The sequence below is a fragment of the Atractosteus spatula genome, chromosome 19, assembly GCF_055471065.1.
Source record: "Atractosteus spatula isolate fAtrSpa1 chromosome 19, fAtrSpa1.hap1, whole genome shotgun sequence".
Lineage (NCBI taxonomy): Eukaryota > Metazoa > Chordata > Actinopteri > Semionotiformes > Lepisosteidae > Atractosteus > Atractosteus spatula.
In genome coordinates, this window is record NC_142724.1 from 4,048,814 (window position 1) to 4,061,448 (window position 12,635).

Here is a 12,635-nt window from a genome sequence, read left to right on the forward strand (position 1 = left end):
AAATCGTTTTTCAGCTCCCTGTGCGTATCATCCCGATCCATATTCATCGCATTTAATGGAATGTCAGGATCTGACAAACCCAACGATATTGGAATTCTGCGCTGCTGGAAATTTTAAAAAGTGATTTTAAAATTTTAAACTATTTTTTTTCTGGATCAAGGGGGCATAAAAAAGACGTCTTGTAACGAATTCAATTATAAACAAAGTAATAATAACTGGTAAGCTGGTTAATTAGAAAACGTTGTGTTTATCTCCGATTTGTATACAGTTTAATGCATTGACCGTGTTATATAGTCACCAAATAACATCTTGGCACAATTATCTTTTTTTTCTTAAATACAAAAAAAACAGGACTGACTTTTCATTATTGACTATAACAGCAGAAACAGTAAATAGTATTTACTGTTGTTCCGGTGATCTGTCTCTCTACATCCCAGAAAGAGAGAAAAAGACAGTTGTTGATTTAAAAAAAAAGAAGAAAAATCAGATGTATTGACAACACGTTTTGAGGAGACGTAATACGTGCATCAAGAAAACGGTATATTCAAAGCACATGTACTTGAGCCAAAATAAAGCCCCAGCATGTTTAAAAGGCACGATGAAAACAGAAAAAAAAAGTTTAAAACGTGACACGGCATGAATAATACGTCTTCCGTTACAAGACAGCGGTTGCGACCTCTGAGATGACTTTCTCACGTTTGTTATCTGACAATTTACAGAAAACATCTTAATATTGACCTAGGGACTGCACCATCACCGCTGTCTGGGATTATTATACAGGCTACAATGTACTCTTCCCGAAAAAGAGATCACGCTAAAACACACACACACAAATGAGCAGGAAGAGTTTGCGTTGCGCCTTGCCGGGATTTCTGATTTTCTGAATAACATCAAAACACAACCTGTCTGCCTTTTCCAACACCGACTGCATTTTCCCTAAACTGCACAGAGCGAAACAACCATTAAATAAAAAAAACAGACCCCCGGCTCGGAGCAGAGGGAAGGAAGAGGAGAGGATAGAGGAGCAGGGGACAGAGAGAGGGAGAGGGAGGGCTGGTCAATTGCCCAGTGCAACATTATTTTTCCATAAGGGAAAGAGGGGGAAAAAAAAACAGGAGCTGGGATTTAAAAAAAAAAGAAAACCCCTACCGAGAAACCACCACAAACACTAACAACGCAGTTGCCTACCTTTGCCAGAGCCTGGCCGTGTGGACGTGTCAGGCAGCCACCGCCACGAATTCTTCCGTTTTTTTTTTCCCCCTCTCTCTCTCTCTCGCAAATTTGCCCTTTAATATTTAAACAATATCCTGCTAATCTCAAAGACAGGATAGCACACTGAGACTAAAACTGACATCCAGCCCAGAAGATGGAGGCGGGGCATTGCGCCGCTGGCGCTGACGTCACGCCCCTTGCAAACAGCCACACTGTAGTACAGTAGTGGGAATTACTAGCCCCTTTAAATTTTGATTGGCGGTACTGGCCAACACTATCCTCTCTATTGTTTAGTCTTGCCGTTCATGTTACTTGCACCCCCCCCCCCATCTTTCTCACTGTCCTTGTTTGGTTTTCATTAGACTTAAGTATAGCTACAGGCTTTTGATCCCTTAAAAACTGCTGCGCAGAGCCTATTTCTCCTATGTACCCACACAGAAACACACGTGCGGGTATGTTTTACGATACCTACAGTAAAAAGTCAGAAAGCTGTATACGCTCTTCATCACACATTGTCTTCTTGCGCACGGACACAGGCGAATGTGTAATAATTTGGAAGCTGTACGATTTAATAAGAATTAAATAAGATTTTTTTTTAAAAAAGGTCGGTTGCTTTAGACCGTGTTAGGACATGGAAACAATTTAACGAACAAAAACAGCTTTCGCCTTTTCTATAACATCTTTGTGTCGTTCTAAAATGACTCCCTTTTAACCAATGAACTTAATTAGCAGCGCACAAAAGCCTTTATGAATGGACTGCGCCACAATGCAAACTACATTTGTATAGTCAAAATCCAGATGTAGGAAAAGAAACATTCACTACAGAAAATGTATCCCCGGGTAGCATCCTCTTTGTAAACCTATTAAAGATCGATATGTAAGGCAGGTGGTGTGTGTGTGTGTGTGGTGGTAGTGGCAGCAGTCACAAAGGAAAAAATATCAATTATGTGCTCCCTAATTAACAGGAGGAGCCCCTTCTTCATCATATTTACACAGGGAAATAAAAGAAGAACTACCTATTCAAACTTCGTTATTTGATGATGACAACACCCAAACATAAAATCAGGCCAAAATCGGCAGTAGCTATAGATACATTTCACAAGTTCCTGCAAGGCACAGTGGTTCGCATTTCTGTCACCGTTCAACTCAATTCAAGGTTCAATTCCGGAGGTGCTGTCTGCGTGGAGATTGTATGTTCTCCCGGTGTTTGTGTGGGTTTCCTCTTACAGTCCAAAGACATGGGTAGATTCACAGGCTTTAGGGCAAGCTGGTCCTGGTGTGAGTGTCTGCCCTGTGATGGACTGGCATCCTGTCCAGGGTGTACCCCACCTCGCCCCCAAACCCTCCCAGGATAGGTGGCGAGGGATCTGGAGCCCTGAATTGGCTAAGCGGATATTGAATGCAATATGATGTGAAATTCCATTGAAATGGTCCTCTGCCCAAGAGCGAGCCAAGTCCCTCCTAAGCAGCAGTTATCCAACTTACACAAGCTCAGCGGCCCAGCCTCTGAACCGCAGGAATGCACACCCCCCCCCAGTCGTCATCCTGCTGTCGCACAGCACATGAGCACGATATTCAGGAACCTAAGGAAACTCCCCCAACTTTTAGAAGTAACAGAGCGGAGAAGAACAGAGAAGTACTGTAGCAGAGGCAGAAACATCAGCAGTTGAAAACGGTGTTCCTCTGACAGAAGAGACTCCGCGAGCGAGCAGTTCTCCGATTCGCATGCTGTGACAGGACAGGACATCACTGGGGACTGGATACTTTACAGGGAGGTTACCTTGTCTCAACATCCACAGTGCCGATCATATCCTCGTCTCTGAGAGCTCTGCACTCTTCATGTCAATGGCATCCTCGGATGACAGCCATTAACAGGAAAATGCCCCTTTTTTCCCCACTCTTTTTGGAAACCATTCAGTCTGACAAAAAGCCTGTAGGTAAGGAAGATGAGGGACGAGCTCTTGCGGACATTGAGCCGGCTGGAAGCAGCTCCCCGCAGCACAGCAGCCCCTCTCCAGTATAGTATGCACCTACTAGGCACCTTGCAGGACGCCAAGCCCCCTTGGGCTCAGAGTGTGTCCCGGCTGAAAACGGAGTGGCACAAAGCATGCTCCAGTGCCAGCCAGCCACCGCCCAGCCTGGCAAACTATTTCTGAATTGGGCATGATGGGGAGACATGGGGCACACAGACGTGGAACACTTCATCAGACACAAGGGAGCTCCCCAGCAGCTTGAAAAACAACTGAAAAGAGCTACGCACGTTATAGGGACATGCAATCAAAAACCACGTAATGTACTCTTCTTTTGCGATTCGTTACTCCCCACCCAACTCCACTCTTTCTCCTCAGCAGGCTTCCACTTGTACTGAGCAAACACCGGGGAGATGACCAGCAGCAGCAGCAGCGACAGTACGACCCACCTCTTAATGCACAGACCAGGATACGCAACAAATGCTCTGCTGCCCAAGTTCAATCCTGTAATGCGTTTGACTCCTTTCAGGGTGATAAGATAGGGTCAAGAAAGTCAGACTGGCTGCTGTCCTGATTAGTAGGACAATCGTAAGCCACAGCTTTTCGTGAGAAGAGATTTTGTGAAGAAATCTGTATGATTCTCTTTGTAACCACTGCTGCAGTATTTCAATTTTGTCCCAGTCCTGACCACAAAGTTGTAGTTTAATAAGCAATGAATATTTTACATTAATATTGTGCGTATTTGTAATCTAAATTATAGAGAGGCTTCCAGGTATACATCAATAGCTGGAAGATGAGGAAAAAAAACAGTCACACCAATTAGATGCAAACCCCATTTTCCTAAAACTACTCCTTCCTCGTTCTTGCAACAGCCTGTTTCCAGGGAGAGATTTGTTGTGAAACATTGCTACCTAGGGGTACAGAAGAGGTATAGCAGGTCATGGCCTAAGTGTGTCACAGACTGAATTACATACATGAAAAGGCACATGGGTCCCTTACTTGCAAATATCTAGAGCGTATCTGATCCTTCTCTAAAGACAATAACGGTTTTACCAGATAACATTCACTTAATTAAAAAATGATAATGTGGGAGCTGACATTTGGATTATCTGGCAAACATATGCACTACCATCCAGAAGTGGAGAATTCAAACCTGGGTCATGGATCTAGGAAGTGTCTGGGGTGCCCCATGTGAAGGCACCTACAGTGCTGCTGGAGATGGGGTTGGAATTAGCGGGACGGCTCTCTCTCAGCTCCTAATCTAACACTGAGTCCTTAAAGGTGCTGGACACCAGCTGGCAGTGACATCACAGAGGGACACACGTCTGCTCCAATCAGTGTGGACCCTCCTGCTCATCGCTGTAGAGCATATAGTGTGTCAGCAGATGAAAAGCCTTTAATGGGAGGGCAGGTCTGAGAGCTCTTCACTCCCTGTGAAACCCCTGTACCCCTCAACATGAAGACACCATTGCCAGTTCCAGAGTGTGTGCATTAAAAATAACTGGCAATTCCAACATTTAAAAAGAATATGGCATTTAAAAAGGGACATGTTCTCAGGACCTCCTGCATTCAATCTGTTTTTGAAATGGTGGTGAAGGGAAGTTTTAGTCAGCACTAAAAGAAGTAAAGCTCACATTCTCTGTGCATCTGACTTGCACAGCACCTTGAAGGTTCATACGAATCGTGCACCTAATACAGATATTAATACTAATGCACAGAGGAGCACTTGGTGTTATTTTTAACCACTTTCATTCAAGTGATCAATGCTGCTGTGGATGAATGTGAAAAGGACCAACCTATCTGGGTATTCAATTCTATCTAATGCAGGAAGAGAAATGTAGAGGGGTGCAATTTAAATTTCTCATCTTAATGGCAAAATGATTTACCATTTTATAGCTTATATCTAGTGTTGCCCCTTCTCTAACTTACAAAATTCAACACTCTCACAAGGAGACATCTATCAGAAGTGTGCAACCAAGAATTTTCATTGCAACAAGATTCAACAATGATTTTTTTTCAAATGAAATTTCATTTCAGCTTTAGGCTGGTGACTAATCTTCACTGGCAGCTCAAAAACATGAGGCCATATGAACTAACCACAGTCAGCAGGAAGGACATCTGTAATTTCCTCTATTATTAAATTGAATCCAATGCATCGTGTTGTGGAACAGAGAAGGTTAAATTGACTGTCTACCCCTTTTTTAATTTAAAGACTGAATTTTGCTGGGATACAAATATACTGAAGCTAACCCTATTTATTTATCACTTTTTTCTCCTTGGAGACACAAAGACACATGCCTCTATTTTTTTGCACTAGATAGCTCTTTGGCCTGTACCTTCTCTTTCCATTGCCTTTCAGCAATGTTATTGTCTCCCATTTCCTGACTGGATTGTGTTGAATTTGGCTCCTTGCTCTGATAAAGGATTACAGAACACTCAAGTCATGAAAATAAACTGCAGCAGAGTAGTGCGGGTGTATCCAGAAGCATTCTGTTCACTCTCTACTTACACAGTAAATTTCTTTCCCTGAAAATATACAGATGAGCACTAATATTGAATCAAAAGCAGGAACCCAGTAAAACCTAATTGTACATCTCGACCCTTTAGTGTCTAATAATTTTCTTTCATGCAATTGTATGTGGTAATATTCTTTAATGTAGACTCACCTTTAGTGTTCTAAAGTCATTCATTCTTTATTTTGTGGACAGAGGTGGAAATTTAATTACTCACACCAACCACTGCATAAGTTTTAGGAATTTTCATGAGAAGCCATGATGTAACAAGTTTTATAGCTTCCATAACCAAGTTCCTTTGAGTGTGGTGTACAGCAAACTTGTAATATTATACAACAGATAACCTGGATTATTCGCAATCAGTTTAGTCTGTCGACCTCTGTTATTTCAGTTGGTGCCCTCAAAATCTGAAGCTGAAGAGAGACAACTGTAAAAGCATTTTGTCAACTGGATCCTAAATTTTTCACCTGGTATTTCCACATTGTTGTCAAGAACACTTTATTCATGGATTGCAATATTTAAAAAAGTATAGATAGCACCCTTTCACTTCAATGCAGATGCACAAATATAGCACACACGCCTACTGAGAGATACTCACACCCATGAATTTGTACTTCTTCCAGTGACTGCTTAGCTGTATGGAAGGAAAGGTAATAAAAACCACAAAAAGTATTTCCTTCAAATTACAGTTATATCACCAGCAAAACAAGGTGCAAGAATACTGGCGGATGTTGGACATGAGATCTTATTGCCAAAAACTACCTGTCAATTATTTAAATGGATTAATGCATACTGAATGTGTGCAATGCAGAGCTACAAGACAGGCTGAAGGCTTTGGTCAAACATTTAAAGTCTCTCTGCAAGCCATCGACCCTGGAAATTCACCTCTGCTCACCTCCACATTAAAGTATTTCCCATTAGCATATTGAGAATAAGGGAAGAGTGTGTGACAAGGGTTTTCACCAGAAGTCTTGCCTTAAAACAAGCCAAGCAAAAAACTAACAAACAGAAAGAGACAACACCTTCAGCTACTCTGTTTTGGTCATTTAAGGGCACAGCTTGGTTAAACTTTGCATGGTTCGCAATAAAATCTTTACTGACACCTATCCTTCTGTGCAATAAGTTTCAGCTCCTTTCTCTGTCCCCAAAGAAAACTTCACAGAAAAACCTCTGTTTGCCTTTGATAGGAAAAAATGTTTTTTGGTAATTGCATTTGCTCTTTTTCAAAGCAGAGCTCATACAGGGGCAATTAAAAGGATTCAGTGTGAGAAATAGATGTAATTGCTCTTTGCTGTTTCCTGCAATGCTGTAATGTTTCTCAAGTGCCTGTCTGAAGTGACCTGCTCACTCAGGAGTGCTACACTGGAGTCGAAGCCCAGTTCTTGGGAAAGAGATGATATAATTGGAGTACAACTCTGGATATCACTTATGAGCTCACAGTCTTTTGATCGATTCTTCTTACATATCTTCGCTAAAAGATTCATGAAAAGGAAAAGAATTAAGGCTCAATGAAACCTAACCATATTTTTTTTCAGGGTGATCTGATCTATACAGGGTGTGCTGTTGGTTCTATTCAGAACTTTGCAGGCGAAAAATCTGTTGCACCAATTAGAAGGGGTTGGCAAAAGATTTACCCAAAAAATCCTAAATGTGAAAATCAGGACTTTGTATCTGATGAATAATAATAATGTAAAAGAAATGCACTCTACATATTTGCTTTCTAGGTCCATGTTTACTGCTTTCATAACAGTTTGTCCTATTTTTTTCTTATACAGAACCAGGAAGGCCAGGAGAAGGGAGATCCAATCTAGAGGTTTTGTTCCCAAAAGCAGACATCTGTGATTCTCAACGTCCTTCCTCAATGACAGAACACAGAGAGTCTTCAGATCATAGTATAATGCACCTACCTGCTCATTAGTGCTCATACACTGCAGCTTCATCTGCTTCAGATAGGTAGCGGTGATTGGCATGTTATAGTCAATTAATCCTGGAGCCAAGGAGGAGGGGCGGTCATTCTCTGGAACAAGAAAGGCATATCAGCAAACTTTTTTTCTATATCATGTAACACGTTTCCATTCCAAACTGGTAAGAGAGTTTCTGGGGTTATTGTTAAAATCGTCCAGACTCCCACATACTAAATTGTTTTTTTAAATTAAAAAACCTGAGCATACAGTAACGTGCTCATAACATAAAGAATATAAAAATGCACTTACAGTATGCATATGTTTTGACAATGCCTTAAGAGAAAGCGTTTTTGTTTTTAAGTAACAAGTCTATTATCCTGTCTAATTTGTGGTGTCAGATTGTTGTAAAAAATTTCACACAATATCCTTTCAGTTTCTGGTCTCTCTGCAGAATAGCAGGGATGGATGGAGACAATTTTCACCTGTTGAACAGCACTGTAAAACTGTCTTGGCATTTTTTTTTGTATTTACAAAACATATCAGCTCTTTTCTGCTATGATGTTCTAAAACATTTAAAACATTTGCTCAAAAAGTATGCAAGCGTTCTTGCTACAGGAGCCACGTTTTCACTACAAACTTAAAAAACTTTAGGATGGTTATTTTTATTTAGTCAGAGGAGCCATAATGCAATCATGCAAATGTAGGGAATTCAGATGATTAAAAAAACAACTGTTACAAATGCAATCAGGATTATTAAACATGTCTTGGAGCAGCACACGAAACGAAATTAAAACGCTCTAAATAAAAATAAGCAGGCATGATGTAGAAGTATAAATGTCACACTTGTTCTAAGCTGAACCCTTTCACGGTCATTCCAATTACTGGAGGCAATTCAAAGGGAGATAAAAGAGAAGCAGCTCTCTGCGGTTATATGTGGCCAGTTCAGCCAGCATCAAAGCTTAAAAGAACTAAATGCTGACAAATTAATTAATATATTACATCTTATCTTTCAAAGGAGCCTGCTTGCGAAGTTTGCTCATACCTTTAACTGAAGGAGATTCACGCTACCTGTAAATATGGAAATACTGCCACGCTCACAGTCTGCAATGCACTGAGACTGTCATCAGACAATAGGACCTAGGAAAGCAATGAGGAGCAATACAACCAAATTTAAAAATTCAATCCACAGTAGAGGAAATCATCTGCTGCAAACTCCGTTATCATGCCGCAGGTCCATTTATTTATTTTCTCAATAACCAAACTCAGATCTCCATGCCGAGCTGAAAGGTAGGGGAATTGCCACTCAAAAGCAGCGTGGCTCTGGTACAGCCTTTGGAAGGGAGAACAGCTCAGCACATGAACAAGGAGCTGGAAAACAAGTTTGCCCGCATAGGCTGGGAAACCAGTCTTCGCCAGTTCCTCTTTCTCATTTTTCCTTTTTTCATCCGCCCCCAGTGCACAATTGCCAACTGGCAGCTCAGCACGACTCACTGCTGCAACCCTCATGCCAGCACAGGTGGGAAGAAGATGACATGCATGCCTTCCTCCGACACGAGCACCATGTTTCCACAAACAAGATAATAATTACTCAAACCAGTACGCCGGCACTTTATGCCCCTTACCACATTGGCTCACACAGTATATCTCCGTTGCCAGAATCTCTGTTACTGCAAAATGGATCTCGAGAGCTAAACTAAAGCATGAACAGAGCCAGCCTCTCCCATATTCCCAAAGGAGTAATTTTGAAATCAAAGCACAGCCTCAACTGCTCAGCTCTCTTGAAAGTAGAGGCTGCAATATAGATATGCAGGAAGAGCCAGTGTATCGTTATGTGTCAAAGCGTAAAGACAAATCTGTATTCACCAGCTCACCGCTGCACTGTGTCTCTGTCCACTAGACTATAGGGACACACCTGTGCCAACTCACTACTGTACTGTGTCTCTGTCCACTAGACTAGAGGGACACACCTGCACCAACTCAGTGCTGCAGTATGTCTCTGTCCAGCAGAGAGACGCACTGCGCCAAACGAGCAGCTTGGGGTTAGAACTGGAGCTCCAACCTGTCTTCTGTTATTCAGTATCTTTTTGAGCTTCTCACTCTGTTTTTCCTTCATATACAGACCTTTTTATAAAACAGAGCTTTATATAGAGAGAGCAACACCAATGCCCTATCATTGGTGTTGTATAATGTCTTATGCCACAAATCTCCCATTCTACCATTAATACTAGAAATCATCAATTCAGATACGAAGGAATGAAATAAAGAGCACCATTTTAACAGGAGCACTAGTACTCAGATTAAATATCTTGCACTTCCGAGATGGCCAAGTAACTTTGAGGGCCTGCAGTTTGCAGTTTGCCTCAGAGAGTTGTGCTTCTCTTCTACCAGGCCTTTGGAAACACTGTCAATATCGTAAATTGTGTACCAGTGGATTGTTTCGTTGTGGAGGTGCAAAAAGAAAAACAAATCACAAGATGCTCTACCCAGTCAAATGTTTATGTTTGCAAACTGCTACAAATGTGAAATTATACAATTAGGAATATCACAGCCTTCGGTATTTATAAATAGGATAACATTTATTTTTAGACAGTCCAACCCTCTGAAAAGTAGACAAGTAGATTTTTCCCTTTGTTCCAGGCAACAAGAGGAAGAAAAAAGCAGAATTGAAGAAAAAGAGGCACTGTATCATAAAATACTAGCTGTAAATAATTTGAACCTTAGAAGAACAATCTCACTTGCTTTTAGACAGCATTTGGCTTTCTCCCAGTGAACAAAATCACTACAACACCCCTTTTCTATAACTTATTACAAGCAGATTTTAAATTTGGTAATTTGATAATAGTGAGGCAGTAATAAAGGTGATATAACTATTTTTACTTCTGCTTTTAGAGTACTGTGCATTCTGTTGAAATAAAAGCACCCCCCTCAACACATCCATGGGGCAATCAGCAGTTCCACTGAAGTCCTAAATTGTGCAAAACTGGGGTGTTTTAAGCCAATCCAGTCCAGATCAATTGAAATAATCAAACAACCCATTAGACTTGCACTGGGATCAAGGAACAGTGTTCCACACCCAAGCTGAGCTGATCGATACTCATGGCTTTGCTCAAGATTCTCAGAAATCCTAAATGTATGATGGGCTGTAGGCTAGATTTAAAGTTTTTACTGAGAAGATTATATATATACACATCTTTAAATTATGCTGATTAGAAGTCAGCATTATTTAAGTCAAAGTTAATGTGCAGAAAAGTGCATTCTGACTTTCTCTCCTTGAGCCGAGACAACACAGTGCACAATTGTGCAATCTGTGCTAGAACCCCAAATCAATGGTTATATAGGACAATGTCAGCAAACAAAATCACCTCCAGTCTGAAAAACTCGGTGTTTAAAGCACCCTGATTACATGCATCTAATTAAATGGCACCATGCACAGTAATTAATTCTATTCAATAATTAATTTTTGAACCTTGAATACAAAGTGCTGAGGCAGAGGGGATAAAAGACCCATAGGGAAGATCAGCAATTAGCTTAGTTACTTATTTCCTTGCACAGCTTGTTCCGTATCAAAACACTGTTTTAACAATGCACTCTGATTCAAGCCTCAGGTCTGTCTTTTGCACTGTTTATAAAATACTTGCTAACCCTCTTCACTCCTTTAAATCAATAGACTTCCTGCTTCACTTGGCTGGATTTAGAATGTGCAGGAGCCTGCATAAATGATTGCCTGAGAGAGGCAAGGGTGCTATTTTTAAGACTGTGTGCCGCTCTTTATTACTACAATGGCCTGGCTCGTGTGTGCTGGTGTAGTGTTGCTTCCAAAGAGACAGACTGCATTAATAATTCTCCACCAGGCCTGGGGGGTAGGCAGAAGCACCCTTTAGGGGACTGTGGGAAATCTGTGCGCCTTAGACACCGGTCACCTTAGTCACTTTCTTATTTTTAAAATATAATGTCAAGGGAATTCAGATTAAGTGAATGTATTTCTATCAGTTAGCAACATAAAACGGCTGAAAGTAGATGCCTTATCTCTAGTAGTTAGAATTGAACAGTACAACAAACATTCCCTATTTCACAACAAAATCTGTAACAATAGTGCAAGGGGCAGCTTGCACTACTACATAGTCTTGCTTGAGAGATGCTCTCCCCCACCCTGATTCAGACTCCCCATATTTCCCCAGTAGCATTCTCCCAACCTGCACCCTGACTTTCAAATCAATCAAATGTCAGTGGGGGCTGTTTAAATGTAGAGTACCTTGATGTGTTTTGTGAACTGATGCTGTTTATAAGCTTTTCCAAAAACAATAAATCGCACCATTACACCCCCCTACACATACCCTATTGGGGTTTCCACTCTCCAGGTCCATAGCAGGGGACCCATAAAACAATGGTCAGTGTTTCTACAAGCCCTGACCAATAAGGATTTGACCATCTTGGCCCAACCAACTGGCACCGTGGACCCGAGCAGTAGAGAGCACCAGTGTCAAGACAGGCCAGGATCTAGGGGTGATGGAGGAAGGGGTTCTTGCCCTGCGCCAACATCTTCTTACCTGCAGTGAGACCAGCCAGGCAGGCTGCTGAGACAGACCGTGACTGGAGTCATCACTTAGCAAAAGCAATAAATATCCTTACTCAGAATACACAACAAAGGAGAGAAAACCTGTTTCCCTATCTATATTTTGCCCAAAACATGTGCAAAATAGTACCCACAGTGCCACAAGGAGAGAGTGCACACTAGGGACTAGGGACAAGCAGTGTATGATACTCCATGAAGGGTCAGGTACACGATAAGGACAGTTTAAATGAGTTTAAAGAAGCCAAGTTTATAATACAGCAGGATATTTCTCCATCTGCAATATTCAAATCCCTTTCTCAAAGAGAAAGACTGTTAAATTTAATTTGCATGAAGCCTCTAACAGATAAACATAAATAGAGGAACCTTTGCCTTGCCCCTATAATCCATTTGATCCTTTAGGGCACATTACAGAATGCAGACTGAAGGTAGAAAAGACGGAATAGACTGAATTAAATTGTGACGT

At 41.3% G+C, this 12,635-nt stretch overlaps 1 protein-coding gene across 4 annotated transcripts in view; it reads right to left on the reverse strand.

Moving 5' to 3' along the window:
• nol4lb (nucleolar protein 4-like b) overlaps positions 1-12,635 on the reverse strand; it is a 112,674-nt gene that overhangs the window by 72,995 nt on the left and 27,044 nt on the right. For 2 of the 4 annotated variants that reach the window (XM_088937477.1, XM_088937474.1), the window contains one exon: positions 7,603-7,712. In XM_088937477.1, coding sequence (XP_088793603.1) covers positions 7,603-7,712 — 110 coding nt within the window. Of the gene's footprint in view, positions 1-1,188; positions 1,367-7,602; positions 7,713-8,641; positions 8,707-12,635 lie in introns of those variants that run through there. The other 2 variants (XM_088937475.1, XM_088937476.1) reach the window with 2 other exon arrangements.